This window comes from Etheostoma spectabile, chromosome 12, assembly GCF_008692095.1.
Source record: "Etheostoma spectabile isolate EspeVRDwgs_2016 chromosome 12, UIUC_Espe_1.0, whole genome shotgun sequence".
NCBI lineage: Eukaryota > Metazoa > Chordata > Actinopteri > Perciformes > Percidae > Etheostoma > Etheostoma spectabile.
Genome location: NC_045744.1, coordinates 27144539 through 27156356, shown reverse-complemented (window position 1 = coordinate 27156356; position 11818 = coordinate 27144539). Strand labels below are relative to the sequence as shown.

Sequence of the window (11818 nt, the reverse complement as noted above, 5' to 3'; positions counted from 1 at the left end):
CCCCTCTACAAAGTCTTTGCTCATGTCCCCTTAAGGGGCTCCATACAAGACCACTGAGGATCATTGTACCACCAGTAGGACTGTCTGTGTGAGCGAGTGAGGAGGAGAAAACAATAGGTTTACTGTTTCTGTGTTGTTTGTCAAGGTTATGCGTGTTGTGCATGTATGTAGCTTTCTGTTCAACAGTCCTATTGATGACCTTGCAGTAATACTCTGAATAAGGGAACTTCTCTGAGAAATTGATATCACGGTGTTCCTCAATCCTTGAGACATCCTGCCCAGGTTTTAAAAGCGTCGGCACATGCCGCTGCTCATTCGCTTTGTTTAGATCAAACCCTCTTTGAGCAAAGGGTGCGCTCTTCTGCAAATCATTTTCTGTATTCATTCTGCATTTAGAAGTTTTTCACAGATTTCAACATAAGGGGGCCTTCTTTCTTTGGGAAGTCAATAAACACTGTACTTTAGTATAACTGAGTATGTATGATACCAACATTATGTACAATGGCTTCCAAAGTTGTGTCAGTGTCAGCAAAAGCAGGATAAATGCTACTTTTATGTTATCTATGGCAATATATTTAACCACAAATGTATTTAAGGATATACAGGATGCAGATTTTTATATGAGAGGTAATAATACAGGATCGCCTTAAAGCCCTGATCATGATATTGATGTTGTACTTGAGTAGCTACACATTTTCTAAGCATTTACAATTAATGAGTTTAACAAACCAACACGCTCACATAACCTGGGGCCTTTATTAAACTTTATTACCTAAAGTTGAGCCTATGTCTTCTAGAGGGACTCTTTGTCAAAAATGTAGTTTCAAGAACTTTTGTGTTTTGCGCGTACATGTAGGCTATAGTACATGGTAGTATAAAAATACTATACATAATGCACAAAGAATCAGGGAAATAGGGTTTAATGGTTTAATTTATGTTAATCTTACCTTGCCTGCAGCATAGCTATTCATTTTGCTCTGACATTTAAATTACAAACTACAAAAAACATATAGAACACAAACAAATCCGGATAAACTTGACACCCCTATTAATAGCATTTAATAGTTATAGATGTGCATCTTTGTTTATGTCACTTGTATACAGGGGTACTGCATCAGCAATATACAATAGACTGTATCAAATATTCTCTATAGTGCATTTCAAGCATGATTTCCAGCCCCTCCAATGATATGAACTCATGGATGTATTCAACAGTCTCTGATCTGTTGTATTGGATGGATGAATTAAAACGAATTTAATGAATTTTACATTTTAACGTATGAAATGTGAACTGGTACACACTTCCTGTCTCCCCTCGTTTGTAAAGGTAGTGATGCATTAAAAGTCATTTGCATAATGTGTTCATGTTTTCTTTTGCTAACAGATATTTATACAGCTAAAAGTCATATTTGGGCAGGACAACATCTGTGGCGTTTGTGTTCTCGCGACAGTCTGTTTCTGTGACGGGAAACTCGAACAAAGTTCATTTTCTCCAGATTTGTGCTACTGTAAAATGACTAACTCTGCCATCTATATTTGTTAATTTCTGATTATTTGTGTTTTATTTATGGTTTTAAAATGTTGGTTTGTCTTGCAACATTGTTGATTGTTTGAGATAAATAAAGAAATAAGAAATAAGAATCCATACATAATGTTAATATTTACAGTCCATGATCCACCTGCCGCTAGACTCTTAAAGGAGGCGTGGCAGGGGCGAAACCACGTGACACGGGTACAGGAAATAACCGGAAATATCTGCGAAATATCCTCTCTGAGCGTGTGTTGCATGATGACATTAGGAAAGACGGTTTTAAACCGTCTCTGACATTTAGTTTCTCTTCACCCTCTGACAGACCTCCCTCGACATGTATAACAAACGGTTGGGCATAACAATAGATCCTTGGTGGGGCTCTATTTGCTTATTATTAAACATCCGGGTCTCGGTTTCACATCTGTGAAATATAGAAGAATATGTCATTTATTTTATCACTGTAGCTACGACTAATTTGGGTTGATGTTTAAAATTTTAAAGGAAGGGACACTGGGCAAACAATTCAAACATGTAAATGTTTTTTGGACTCCAAATCAAATTCGGAACATGTTTTTATAAAGAACTGCATCAATCACTTTATGCATTATTACTGCATATGCATCCCATAATATACCTGAAAGATAAAAAGGCAATATTAATTGTGATGAGGAAGTTTATGTACAGATTTATATGCCGATTAACTGAGTCAAATAATATATAATATTAATATAATTTTAAATGCTATAATCAATCCTGCACTTAGTGAGACCAGATATTCGTCAAAACTATGGAATCACTGGAACACGCACCTGTACCAGTTTTAATTATTGGACATTGCGATTTGTAGATTTCTATGTATGTGTTTCTTTTGTGATATTTTTGGGGATCAGTTTGTCTATATGTATTTATGTTTGTGTTTGGTCTGAACCCCTTTTGTAATGTGTTGAGTGTACTTTTTTTTTATCTGGACCTTGAGTCTGTAAATAAAGAAATAGTGATTGTGTGTCTGACACATTTCTCGTGGACCGGTTCTGTATTCGGTGTGTTCTCTATGGATGAAACGCACAGGTGCCGTCCACCGTGTGTTGGAGAACGCCGCCATCTGTCGGCGGGTGGAAGTGACTGGCACCCAGCAGTTTGTAGCTGATCTAGCTCTACTATCTGCTCCTGTAAAGCAACCAAATAATGAAACGTCAGGATAATGTTCCGTTCAACCCTTCAGCCAAACCCAAAGCAGCTGCTCAAGCATCATACAATCAACAGCAGTGTGGCAGGTAACGTGAACTCAACTCAGCGCTTCAGTCTTTGAACGTCACGTTAACTAATGCTAATGTTGTGAATTTATTTGAGCAAGTTTCAGATTAACGTCGAGCAGCGTGCCCGTTGCATGAGTTTGTGGCTGTGTTTTTGTTGACTGGATTTCATGTTCATTAGACTAATCGTTACCTCAAAGCAATAAACTGCTCCGTGTGTAGCTATGTAGTTAGCTGAAGGCTAAATGCACAGCATGCTAAGCTAGCCAACGTTAAGGTCTGTGTCGTATGTTCTAACAACACTTCAATTAGTCGTTATTATTGTGTTCACTTGCTTTGTCGTTTTGCGCTCATTTTGTCCTCTGTGTCCTGTGATAAACAGAATACCCCAGGACTTTAAAGAAGCTATGTTACACATCCCGGTGAAGCCACCAGTCAACTCAAACACCAGGACATCTGGCAATGTTGCTAAGACAAAACCAGCCCTGAAACGTTCAGGTAACTTCTGTGGACATTGAAGTAGGCCTACACCTAGAAACACCACCATAAACCCAAATCATCCAAAAACCATACACCAGCAGTGTTGCTCGGTTTAACCATTTAGCAAATGAGGCTGCTGTATTTTGTTTACTGTTATAGGCATTCCCTGATTTGGGTTATTATGGAAAATCTTTTTGCAGACAGTAATTCATTTCAATGAATGTACCTTCATTTTATGGTTTAATACAGTTACAGAGATAATCCGAGATAATAAGTCTGCACTATTGGCATGCAACAACAATGTGACACTGTCCAAAGTTATTGCGGATTTTCCTTTTGATGGATTTCATAAGTGGCTCAAGTTTCAATCTCTGCCTTAAACTGTTGGAAAAGCTGTCTCTGGGTCCCCTTCCCAATTCAAAATCATCAAGTCATAATTGGGATTTATTGTGTTTGTTTTTATCCCAGTAACTAAAAAAAAAAGTCAACAGAAAATAACCAAAAACAACTTTTTATACTTCATTATCACTTAGCTGTAGGATATCTAAATGCATCTAGTCTGTCAAAAATAAATTGTCTTTGTTGTTATTTACATTTTGTATTATACAGTCAGATCTTCTGCTGACAAATGGAAGTCTTCATTCAAACCATTAGGAGAAGAAGATGACTCTCCGGACACAAGAACTGGCAGTTCAGAAAAGTAAGCCAGTCAGTGATGTCTATAGTATAGTTTGATAAAGTGTCCGCTAGAGAGTGACGTCTCCTGTAGTCACATTTTAGGACGTCCCACATTTGAGCCTTTGTCTTGTGGTGACATAAAGTGTTGAAATATGGGCTATCTGAAGTTAACCTTGTCATGTGCTATTTCAGCTGGCCACTTCAGGTAAAAGTGCAAATGTCAGGAAAGATGCAGTGCTTCACTGAGTACTGAAACCACACAGCCCATTTCTAGTGTTCTCTCATTCCATGTCCTTTTTCCCTTCAGGGTTGAAATCTATAATCCTTACGATCCTCACTCGTCAGACTCTGAGTACGAGATGGCCCAAGACCACAACCACTCCTCATCCAATCAAGGTGCAGGCTGCCTTAAAAAGGGCCGCTGGGACAGGAGTTACTCAAAATCAGCGAGCCAACTTCTCAACAGGTGTGACTTAAGCCCTGAAACCAGACCCACAGAGAGTCAAGGTTTCAGCACAGGTCATAGACTGCCTGAACGGGAGGCTTATGGCCCCACCACTGAATCACTTGACCGACCAGGTTTTGACTCCATAAGCAGACCCCTGGACCACAGGGTCTGCAGCCCCGACAGGCATATACACGGCTCCTCCACCCAACGCTTTCTTGCTTCTTATGAAGGACAGAGGACCAACGGGGAGGAGGGGATAATAATCCCAGAATACAGCAGAGAGGTAAGACTGAAAGTCATCTTTTTCTGAATTTAAATATTTATGCAGTTTGTTCTGTGGTTATATTTTAACTTGAGTTGTAGACTTAAACAGGATAGATGGTCTGTTTGTTGTACTTATTTGCAGTTATGTCACTGTGATACAATGTGAGCCTGTTCTCTCCTCTGTAGATGACCACTACTGTTAGATTATCCCCACCCAGGTTACAGCGGGACCATCAACATCAATTGGAATACGCAAAAACAGGTAAACTGGTTTTACGTCCCACCATTTTAAATTGGATATAGGAGAAACATGATTGCATGGACTCATTTTTTTTGTATTTGAGCAATTTTTGGAAAACTACTTCTAGTTTTTGAATGAGCAAAGCAGTACTTCATGTTTGACATGTGTACATGTATTTTCTCTTTGAACCAAATAATAGTAATTCTGTGTGTAATGTTTTACAGGACTGGACCGTATCAAACCTTCCACAGAGGTGCCAAGAAACAGGAAAATAATAATGGACATGTAAGAACCAAGGCTACTGATGGCCAATTGTTTAAAGATGCAGAGTAGAGTATTCACATTCCACTCACTGGCCAAAGGAAGCACACATTTTCACCGGAATCAGAGAAGGTTTTATTGCCATAATTGGTACACTTATGTGGAATTTGCCTTGGTGAAAGATGCTTACAAAATGAGTATATACATACAAAGTAACTGTTGCATAAGAAAATAGGCTGAATGGGTTGAGTGCAAATTTGGGCAGATGTAAAGTCCAGGATTAATTTTAGTGTAGTAGAGTAGTTTAGTAGTTTAATGTAGTGTATTAAGTCTAGTGACTAGGGAGTCCATTATGCATCATAATGTCCTCTGATACAGTTAAACAGCTAAACATAGTTAATAAAGATTTAAAAGTAGCATCTCCTCGGGGCTCTGTGGAAACCCTCCCCTGTCCTTGGGGCACCGCTGCGGCGCTGCTTCAGAGCAGAGCGGAGAAAGGACCACAGTTTCACTCATTATAACCCTTAAACCACAGCAGTGTTTTTTCCATTCTGCAGTAGACTTGCAGTAACGCCAGTGGTGATGCGCACTGAGCTCAGGCCCGTACACCGAGGGGTAGAGGGGTATGCGCAGCAGGGCAAGGAGGCATTTCATTGGTTCTCTCCAAGCGGACCGCACAGCAGTGATTGGTGGGCGTTTTTTACAAGATTATAGCAGCTACAGATGACGGATCTTTATGGGCCATTTTTTTAATTATTTGGTACAATGGTAATAATGACCATATATATATATATATATATATATATATATATATAGTGTACATTCAAAATTGTTACCAACCCTACCTTTAACTTGTGGCACAAATGTAGAGCTTTAACCAATATAGAAAGATGGCACACTTCACTGCTTGTTTACCAAGAAGCCAGAGCTAGGACTCTGTCAGTCCTTGGGGTGCAGCATCAGCTCTTGCTGAAGTTACTAAAGTCCTGAGATAATCACGATTAAAGGTGCTCTAAGTGATTCCACGCGTGTTTTAGGCTACAACATTTTATGTCACATACAGCACACATCTCCTCACTATCTGCAAGCTGCCTGTCCCCTGAACACACTGTAAAAAAAATAAAGAAATATAATAAAGAAAATAAAGAAGCATAGAAGGGAGGGGGACGGGACGGGAGGAGGAGGAGGGAGGGGAAAGCTAGTCTTGTTTTGTTTAAAATACTGAACGTCAACAAGAAGTAACGTCACCCAACACCGCTTAGAGCACCTTTAATTACGAGTATATCGTCAAGTAGAGGAAACTCACAGAACAGTGTTCCTATGCTGGTGGGTTAGTTGTTATTAGCTGTCATCAGATAAGATGGTGATGCCCAAATTGTATAAACTCCACCTGTCTTGTGCAAAGCTGCTTGGATAGCATAGTCAAGGTGTGACAAAAATTGGTCCACCCCTGCAGTTATAAACACATTGTGATACAGGAACTTTGGGTGAATGACCTAGGTGGGAGAGAACACGGTTAGCATTATGTAATAACATTTCATACCAATTGCTTCACAACTTTGCTAGCTCCTGGTTTTGATACTACAAACGTTAGCCCCTGCACCATTAACACAAAGCTTTAATTAACACTGCGACCAAGCATGCCGTATTAGGATGGAAAAGCTCTGTTGAACTGCTTGAGGACGGATTAAGTCCTTATTCGGAATCAGCAGCTACGCTTTGAAGAGCCGTTAGTGAGTGAGCAAGGTTGGTTGGCGACACTTTGTGTGCTGCACATGTAACAACGTTGTGGAGGAAATCAACTACTCGTTCTGAGTAAAAATAAGCTGGATCAGCATCGTTCCAGCCACACATACCAGACACCCCAACTCTGAGAAATACAGAGAGCTTTCCCTGGCGGTGACGGGCTTAAACCAGCATTGTGTAAACTCCTTTGGCAATGGCAAGAATGTAACGGACGTTCAGTTATATGTAGAAGTTCTGCACTCCTAGCTTTAACTTATCTTTTGGTGTTTTTTCTGGTCTTAACACCGGCCGTCACTCTAAATTTGTACTTATTTCTCTTCCAGGAACCCCATCATCTGTGACCTTTGCGAAGTTGAGTTAGCCAATGGTCGGGAGCTGGAGGATCACTTGGAGAGCAAGAGTCACTGGGACACCCTGGAGCACATCCAGCAGCAGAATAATTACGATGATCTGGCTATAGCCTTCATACAGGTAAGATTATGGTTCATTACTGTACATCCTATTGACGATTCCTGGGTTGAAGCCTTAATCTGTGCAGTAGTGTTCTACTCTTCTATTTATTTTCCCCCCCAATCTAAATATAACTGCTAGCTGATTCTGCAACATGAGCCAGATCACAATATTCTGCACTATGCTTATTTATTTATTTATTTATTTATTTCTGACCCTATGTCACCTCCTTCTGTGCAATATGTCATTTCTATTCATTTGCACCTTACTCATCTGTATATCTATTTATATAAGGGTGTTTATAGTGTAAATATTATTATTATTATAATAACTTATTCTATTTCTTATAATACTTTTTGTATACTTTTCCTATGTCTATGTATTGTGTATTTGTGTTATTCTGATGTGTGTGAATTTTTCTTATGAGCTGCTGTAAAAAAGGGAATTTTCCCAGTGGGGGATTAATAACGTCTTAAGTTAAAAAATCTTATCTTATCTTATCGGTGTGTCTGGATGGTGGTATAAGCTTTTATTTATTCATGTCTATAGGAAGTCATGCTGTATAAAAGCCAGCAGTGCAGCCGAAACATAGAGGATAGTGCACTTCAAGGTAAATGACGTTGACTCGTCAAAAACCAAAACACATGCCCTTGCAATATGTGTCCTATTGCAGTATCTTCTATTCCAGACAAACCCAGCCTGAATACAGTCTGATCTTTGTTTGTTCAGCTCTGCAGGAAAATGACCACATGACAAAGATTGAAATGTTCCACTGTGCGGCTTGCAGCGTCTTCATATCCACATCTGCATCCTCGGTGCAGACTCACATTACCTCTCAGGAACACCTCGCCAACACAAAGGTAACACTGCGGTCAAGTAGCGTGACAATATTCATTGTTTGGTTTCTTTTGAATCTCTCTCTCTTCATTTATTTTGTCAACTCAACATCGGATCGATTTTTCTGAAGGACTTTCAAGTGCAGCAGAGACGTTCTTGCCTTTACAAAGCAGAAACCATGATGAAGGAGCTGAAACCTCAGTTTGAACACTTCCTGAAGGTACTTCGCCAGCACAAACCGTTTAAAAGTATTCAAAAAATAACCTAAGGGCACCACGGTGAATAAAATGTTTTAAAAGAACCGAGCCCAGAAATATCTTTTAACAAATATTCCCTCACAAATTTAAACCCACAGTATACTTTTTTTGTTCCCTCAATTTATAAGTTTATTCTCTTATGTAATATTTCATGAATAACAATACATTAATTTCTAAGAGTTATTAGAATTGCTCACTTTCTTTCCATTTCTTATACATGGCACTTGTAACTCAAGACTGCTTGGATACAATTCAGTTTGATTTTGTTCATAAATTGAGATAACAGTTTAGTATCATGTTGGCACAAATTATTAATTTGAAGAAACAAAGTCAGGAATTTGAAATTCAGTACAAATAACTAAAAGAAACTAAGTAAAAAAAAAAAGAAAAAAAAAAGTACTCAATTGGCTTGGTTTACTAATGCAAAATAAAGAGCTATTCTAAATAGGGGAGAAAGGTTTGCTGCATGTAGGATTACTTTTTATATCACTTATATCAACGTGTGATATAAAAATTAGTGGGAAATATTCTACAATAATCAGATACTATTGGGTAATTGGCTATGAAAAGCCATTATGTAGCTCATTGATCCTTTTCAGCACAAAAAGCTCAGTGTGGGTAAGGGAAGGAAACGTCTGGCGTGCTCGTGTGTCTTAAGATGAACAAACTATTGTATAAAGTGAGATAGTAGAACAACACTCTAGCAAACATTGTACTAACTAACATTGTACATTTGAAGTAAGGGGAGATTGCTTTTCTTCACTATTTGTGTGATAATGCATTGGATACCAGTGGTGGAAGAAGTATTCAGGTCCTTTTTAATTGAGTAAAAGTACTAACACTGTAAAAATTACTTTGTTACAAGTAGAAGTGCTGCATTGAAAATGCTGCTCAAGTACAAGTATGAAAGTATCATCAGGAAAATGTAAATAAAGTATTACAAGTACTCGTTGCAGAAATACCCTCACATTTTAGAAAGTGTATAGATAGTATAGAAGGATAAAGAACAGTTGTGTGGTTAATGGTTTAATCATCTCAGCTGGACTTGTAAGCCATTTATATTGTCGGGTAGTTTGATTTATAATGAAACATATTTTATAAACTACATGTGTTCTGTCTGCAACAAATTTTAATTGTTAAAAAAACTAAAGCTGTCAGATGAATGTAGTGGAGTAAAAAGTAGACTATTTCTCTCTGAGATGTAGCGGAGTAGAAGTAGAAAGTGGCATGAAAAGAAAAAGACTCAAGTAAAGTACAAGTACCTCACATTTGTACTTAAGTACAGAACTGGAGCACATGTAGTTACATGTACTGTTGAATACAGGGGACATTAAATCAAGTGTTTCCAAATCGAGTACAAAAGTATTGAATTAAACTTATATGATTACCTTAAGTAATGCATTCATTTTGAGCCCGAGTACAATATATATAATTAGTAGAAGTAGCACATAGTACCATAGAAGGCTACTAGTAATCGCTATTAAATTGGACTGAAATCAGACTACGTTGAGCTCTACAGGTGTCGCTATCGGATTACCTAGCTGTTTCTTTCCTTTCAGGGTGGCAGCCCGTTTAAATGATGGAAATCACTGAAAGTCTCCAAAATACCGGTGTACGCTGACAGGCAGTTTGTGCCAGATGAACTGTGGACTTAAAGCTCAATCACACCCACGCAGAAATGCTGTGGTGATACTAATACAGGATTTGTCTGAAGAAATGGAGGCATCTTGAATCAAGGTTTGTTCAAACAATATCGATGTTCTTGTATATTTGTTCCCAAATGGCTCGTCTATATTAACGTTAGCTGCAGTACTCAAAGTAATCACCATTGGGTCACCTTAAGGAGCTAAAGTTTGTAATTTTATAAATGTACGCATTCAATGTTTTTACAATTGGTGTGGAAAAAAAAGATTGAAAAAGTCAACTTGTTTCTTGTTTTTTTTTAATTTTATTTAGAACAACACATGTTTTAAGCATTGTATCTGTGATATAGTACATTTAAAATTAAATTATCTCAAAACAGTATATTTAAACATTAAATATAGGTGACATGTATGAAGGGCATCGTCAGCACTGGCTGTGCCGGTTAGGTTTTTTTTTTTTTTTTTCCTTAACCACCTTCAGGTTTAATTTTGTATTTGTATTAGAAACAATGTAGTTACTGAAATACTATAAAACACTTTCTATGCATAACAAGTTTGCAGACATTGTTTTTGTTCTTCTATAGTAGCTCACGTTTCCACTTGTGATTCCTGAAACTGTAAGCTTTCAGGTGCCATCATTTTCAGTTAAAATATTCATCTCATTAACTGTGGCCGGAAAAAAAGAGACTGAGGGCTTGAATTTGAACATGTTGCAATTCAAGAAAAATGATTCTATGAATATTGATACAGAAGAGAGGTGCTGCCAAATTTTGACAGAAACGGACTCAAACCATGAGAAATCTGAGGTAAAAGTTGTCTTCATTATTAGAAATGGATTCCACACTACATTACTGCATAAAACAAGAAAACAGTCCGTCCATTTGGAATTGTACTTCCAAAAAAATGGAGTAAAGTAAAAACAGAACAAGGGTAACAATATCCAAAATAATTAATCCAAATGTCCAAACATGTACAATATCTCCATCATTGAGCAATTTTGTACTTTTGGCCAGTATTTCATTGACAAAAAAAAAAAAGTGAAAGAACATCCAATGTACATACACATACAGTCTAGTGAAATCTAAAAAGGTCCCCATTGGCTTCATGAGGCAGCATGTGTGGCTGTCAGAGAGCGGTCTTGGTCAGTCTTGAGGGTCCGTGGGTCCGTGGGCAGCGAGGCGACCTCCACCATGCCAAGCCCAGTGTGAGGGACACTAGTGTTCATAATGTGTCTCTGTAAATGTTTAATCCAGTCCTCCTGGACAGACAAGGGACCCTGGAAGACGAGGTCACAGAACCTGGGAAGAGATGAACAGATTGATGAAAATACTGTATAGTAAGGCTGGGACGACAAGCTTTTGTCCCAATTGGATTCTTTCACCAATTACCATACACGGGTGCTGATTCAATTGGTATTGGGATTTTCATTTACTATTCTACTACTTACTATTCTAGAAGTACTGCGATTTTCTTTTCCTTGTTTAACAAAAAAAAAGTTGAATACTGCACTGCTAAAAGGCAATATATCATGAGACATTTTTGAAAACTAATTGTTTTCTAAAAGTCTGACTTTTACTTCCTGTGTACAGAAGTACGTAGCATGTATTTTCTGCTTTTGATCTGTATTGCAGGAAACGGATATGATGTCAGCGGTACCGTATAAAACAGAAAATACTTAGGTGAATCACTGGTAAAAATAGATTCTAGGGAAAATAATTGATTTAAAAAA

General features: G+C 38.0%; 2 protein-coding genes across 5 annotated transcripts in view; one reads left to right on the top strand and one right to left on the bottom strand.

Annotated features, from left to right (window-relative positions):
• Positions 1 to 2561: 2561 nt before the first annotated feature.
• Positions 2562 to 10806, top strand: LOC116699747 (A-kinase anchor protein 8-like). 3 transcript variants are annotated; one of them, XM_032532468.1, is made up of 11 exons: positions 2562 to 2805; positions 3167 to 3282; positions 3874 to 3964; positions 4250 to 4673; positions 4841 to 4916; positions 5120 to 5180; positions 7226 to 7373; positions 7902 to 7962; positions 8082 to 8212; positions 8320 to 8409; positions 10006 to 10806. In XM_032532468.1, the coding sequence occupies exons 1-11, from the start codon at positions 2717 to 2719 to the stop codon at positions 10024 to 10026; spliced, it is 1308 nt and encodes a 435-aa protein (XP_032388359.1). In that variant the 5' UTR covers positions 2562 to 2716; the 3' UTR covers positions 10027 to 10806. The 3 variants fall into 3 exon arrangements, with proteins under 3 accessions (XP_032388359.1, XP_032388360.1, XP_032388361.1); XM_032532469.1 differs by lacking the exon at positions 2562 to 2805 and adding an exon at positions 2828 to 2998; XM_032532470.1 differs by lacking the exon at positions 2562 to 2805 and adding an exon at positions 3032 to 3061.
• znf644a (zinc finger protein 644a) overlaps positions 10392 to 11818 on the bottom strand; it is an 18057-nt gene continuing 16630 nt past the window's right edge. For both annotated transcript variants that reach the window (XM_032532465.1, XM_032532464.1), the window contains exon 6: positions 10392 to 11387. In XM_032532465.1, coding sequence (XP_032388356.1) covers positions 11192 to 11387 — 196 coding nt within the window. In that variant the 3' untranslated portion in view covers positions 10392 to 11191. The remainder of the gene's footprint in view (positions 11388 to 11818) is intronic.

Bases quoted from the DNA above. Each gene is read 5' to 3' on its own strand.
- LOC116699747 (XM_032532468.1), top strand. From the start codon at position 2,717: ATGAAACGTCAGGATAATGTTCCGTTCAACCCTTCAGCCAAACCCAAA. The intron at 4,674-4,840 runs GTAAGACTGAAA...TCTCCTCTGTAG, and splicing joins TCCCAGAATACAGCAGAGAG to ATGACCACTACTGTTAGATT. The intron at 8,410-10,005 runs GTACTTCGCCAG...CTTTCCTTTCAG, and splicing joins AGTTTGAACACTTCCTGAAG to GGTGGCAGCCCGTTTAAATG.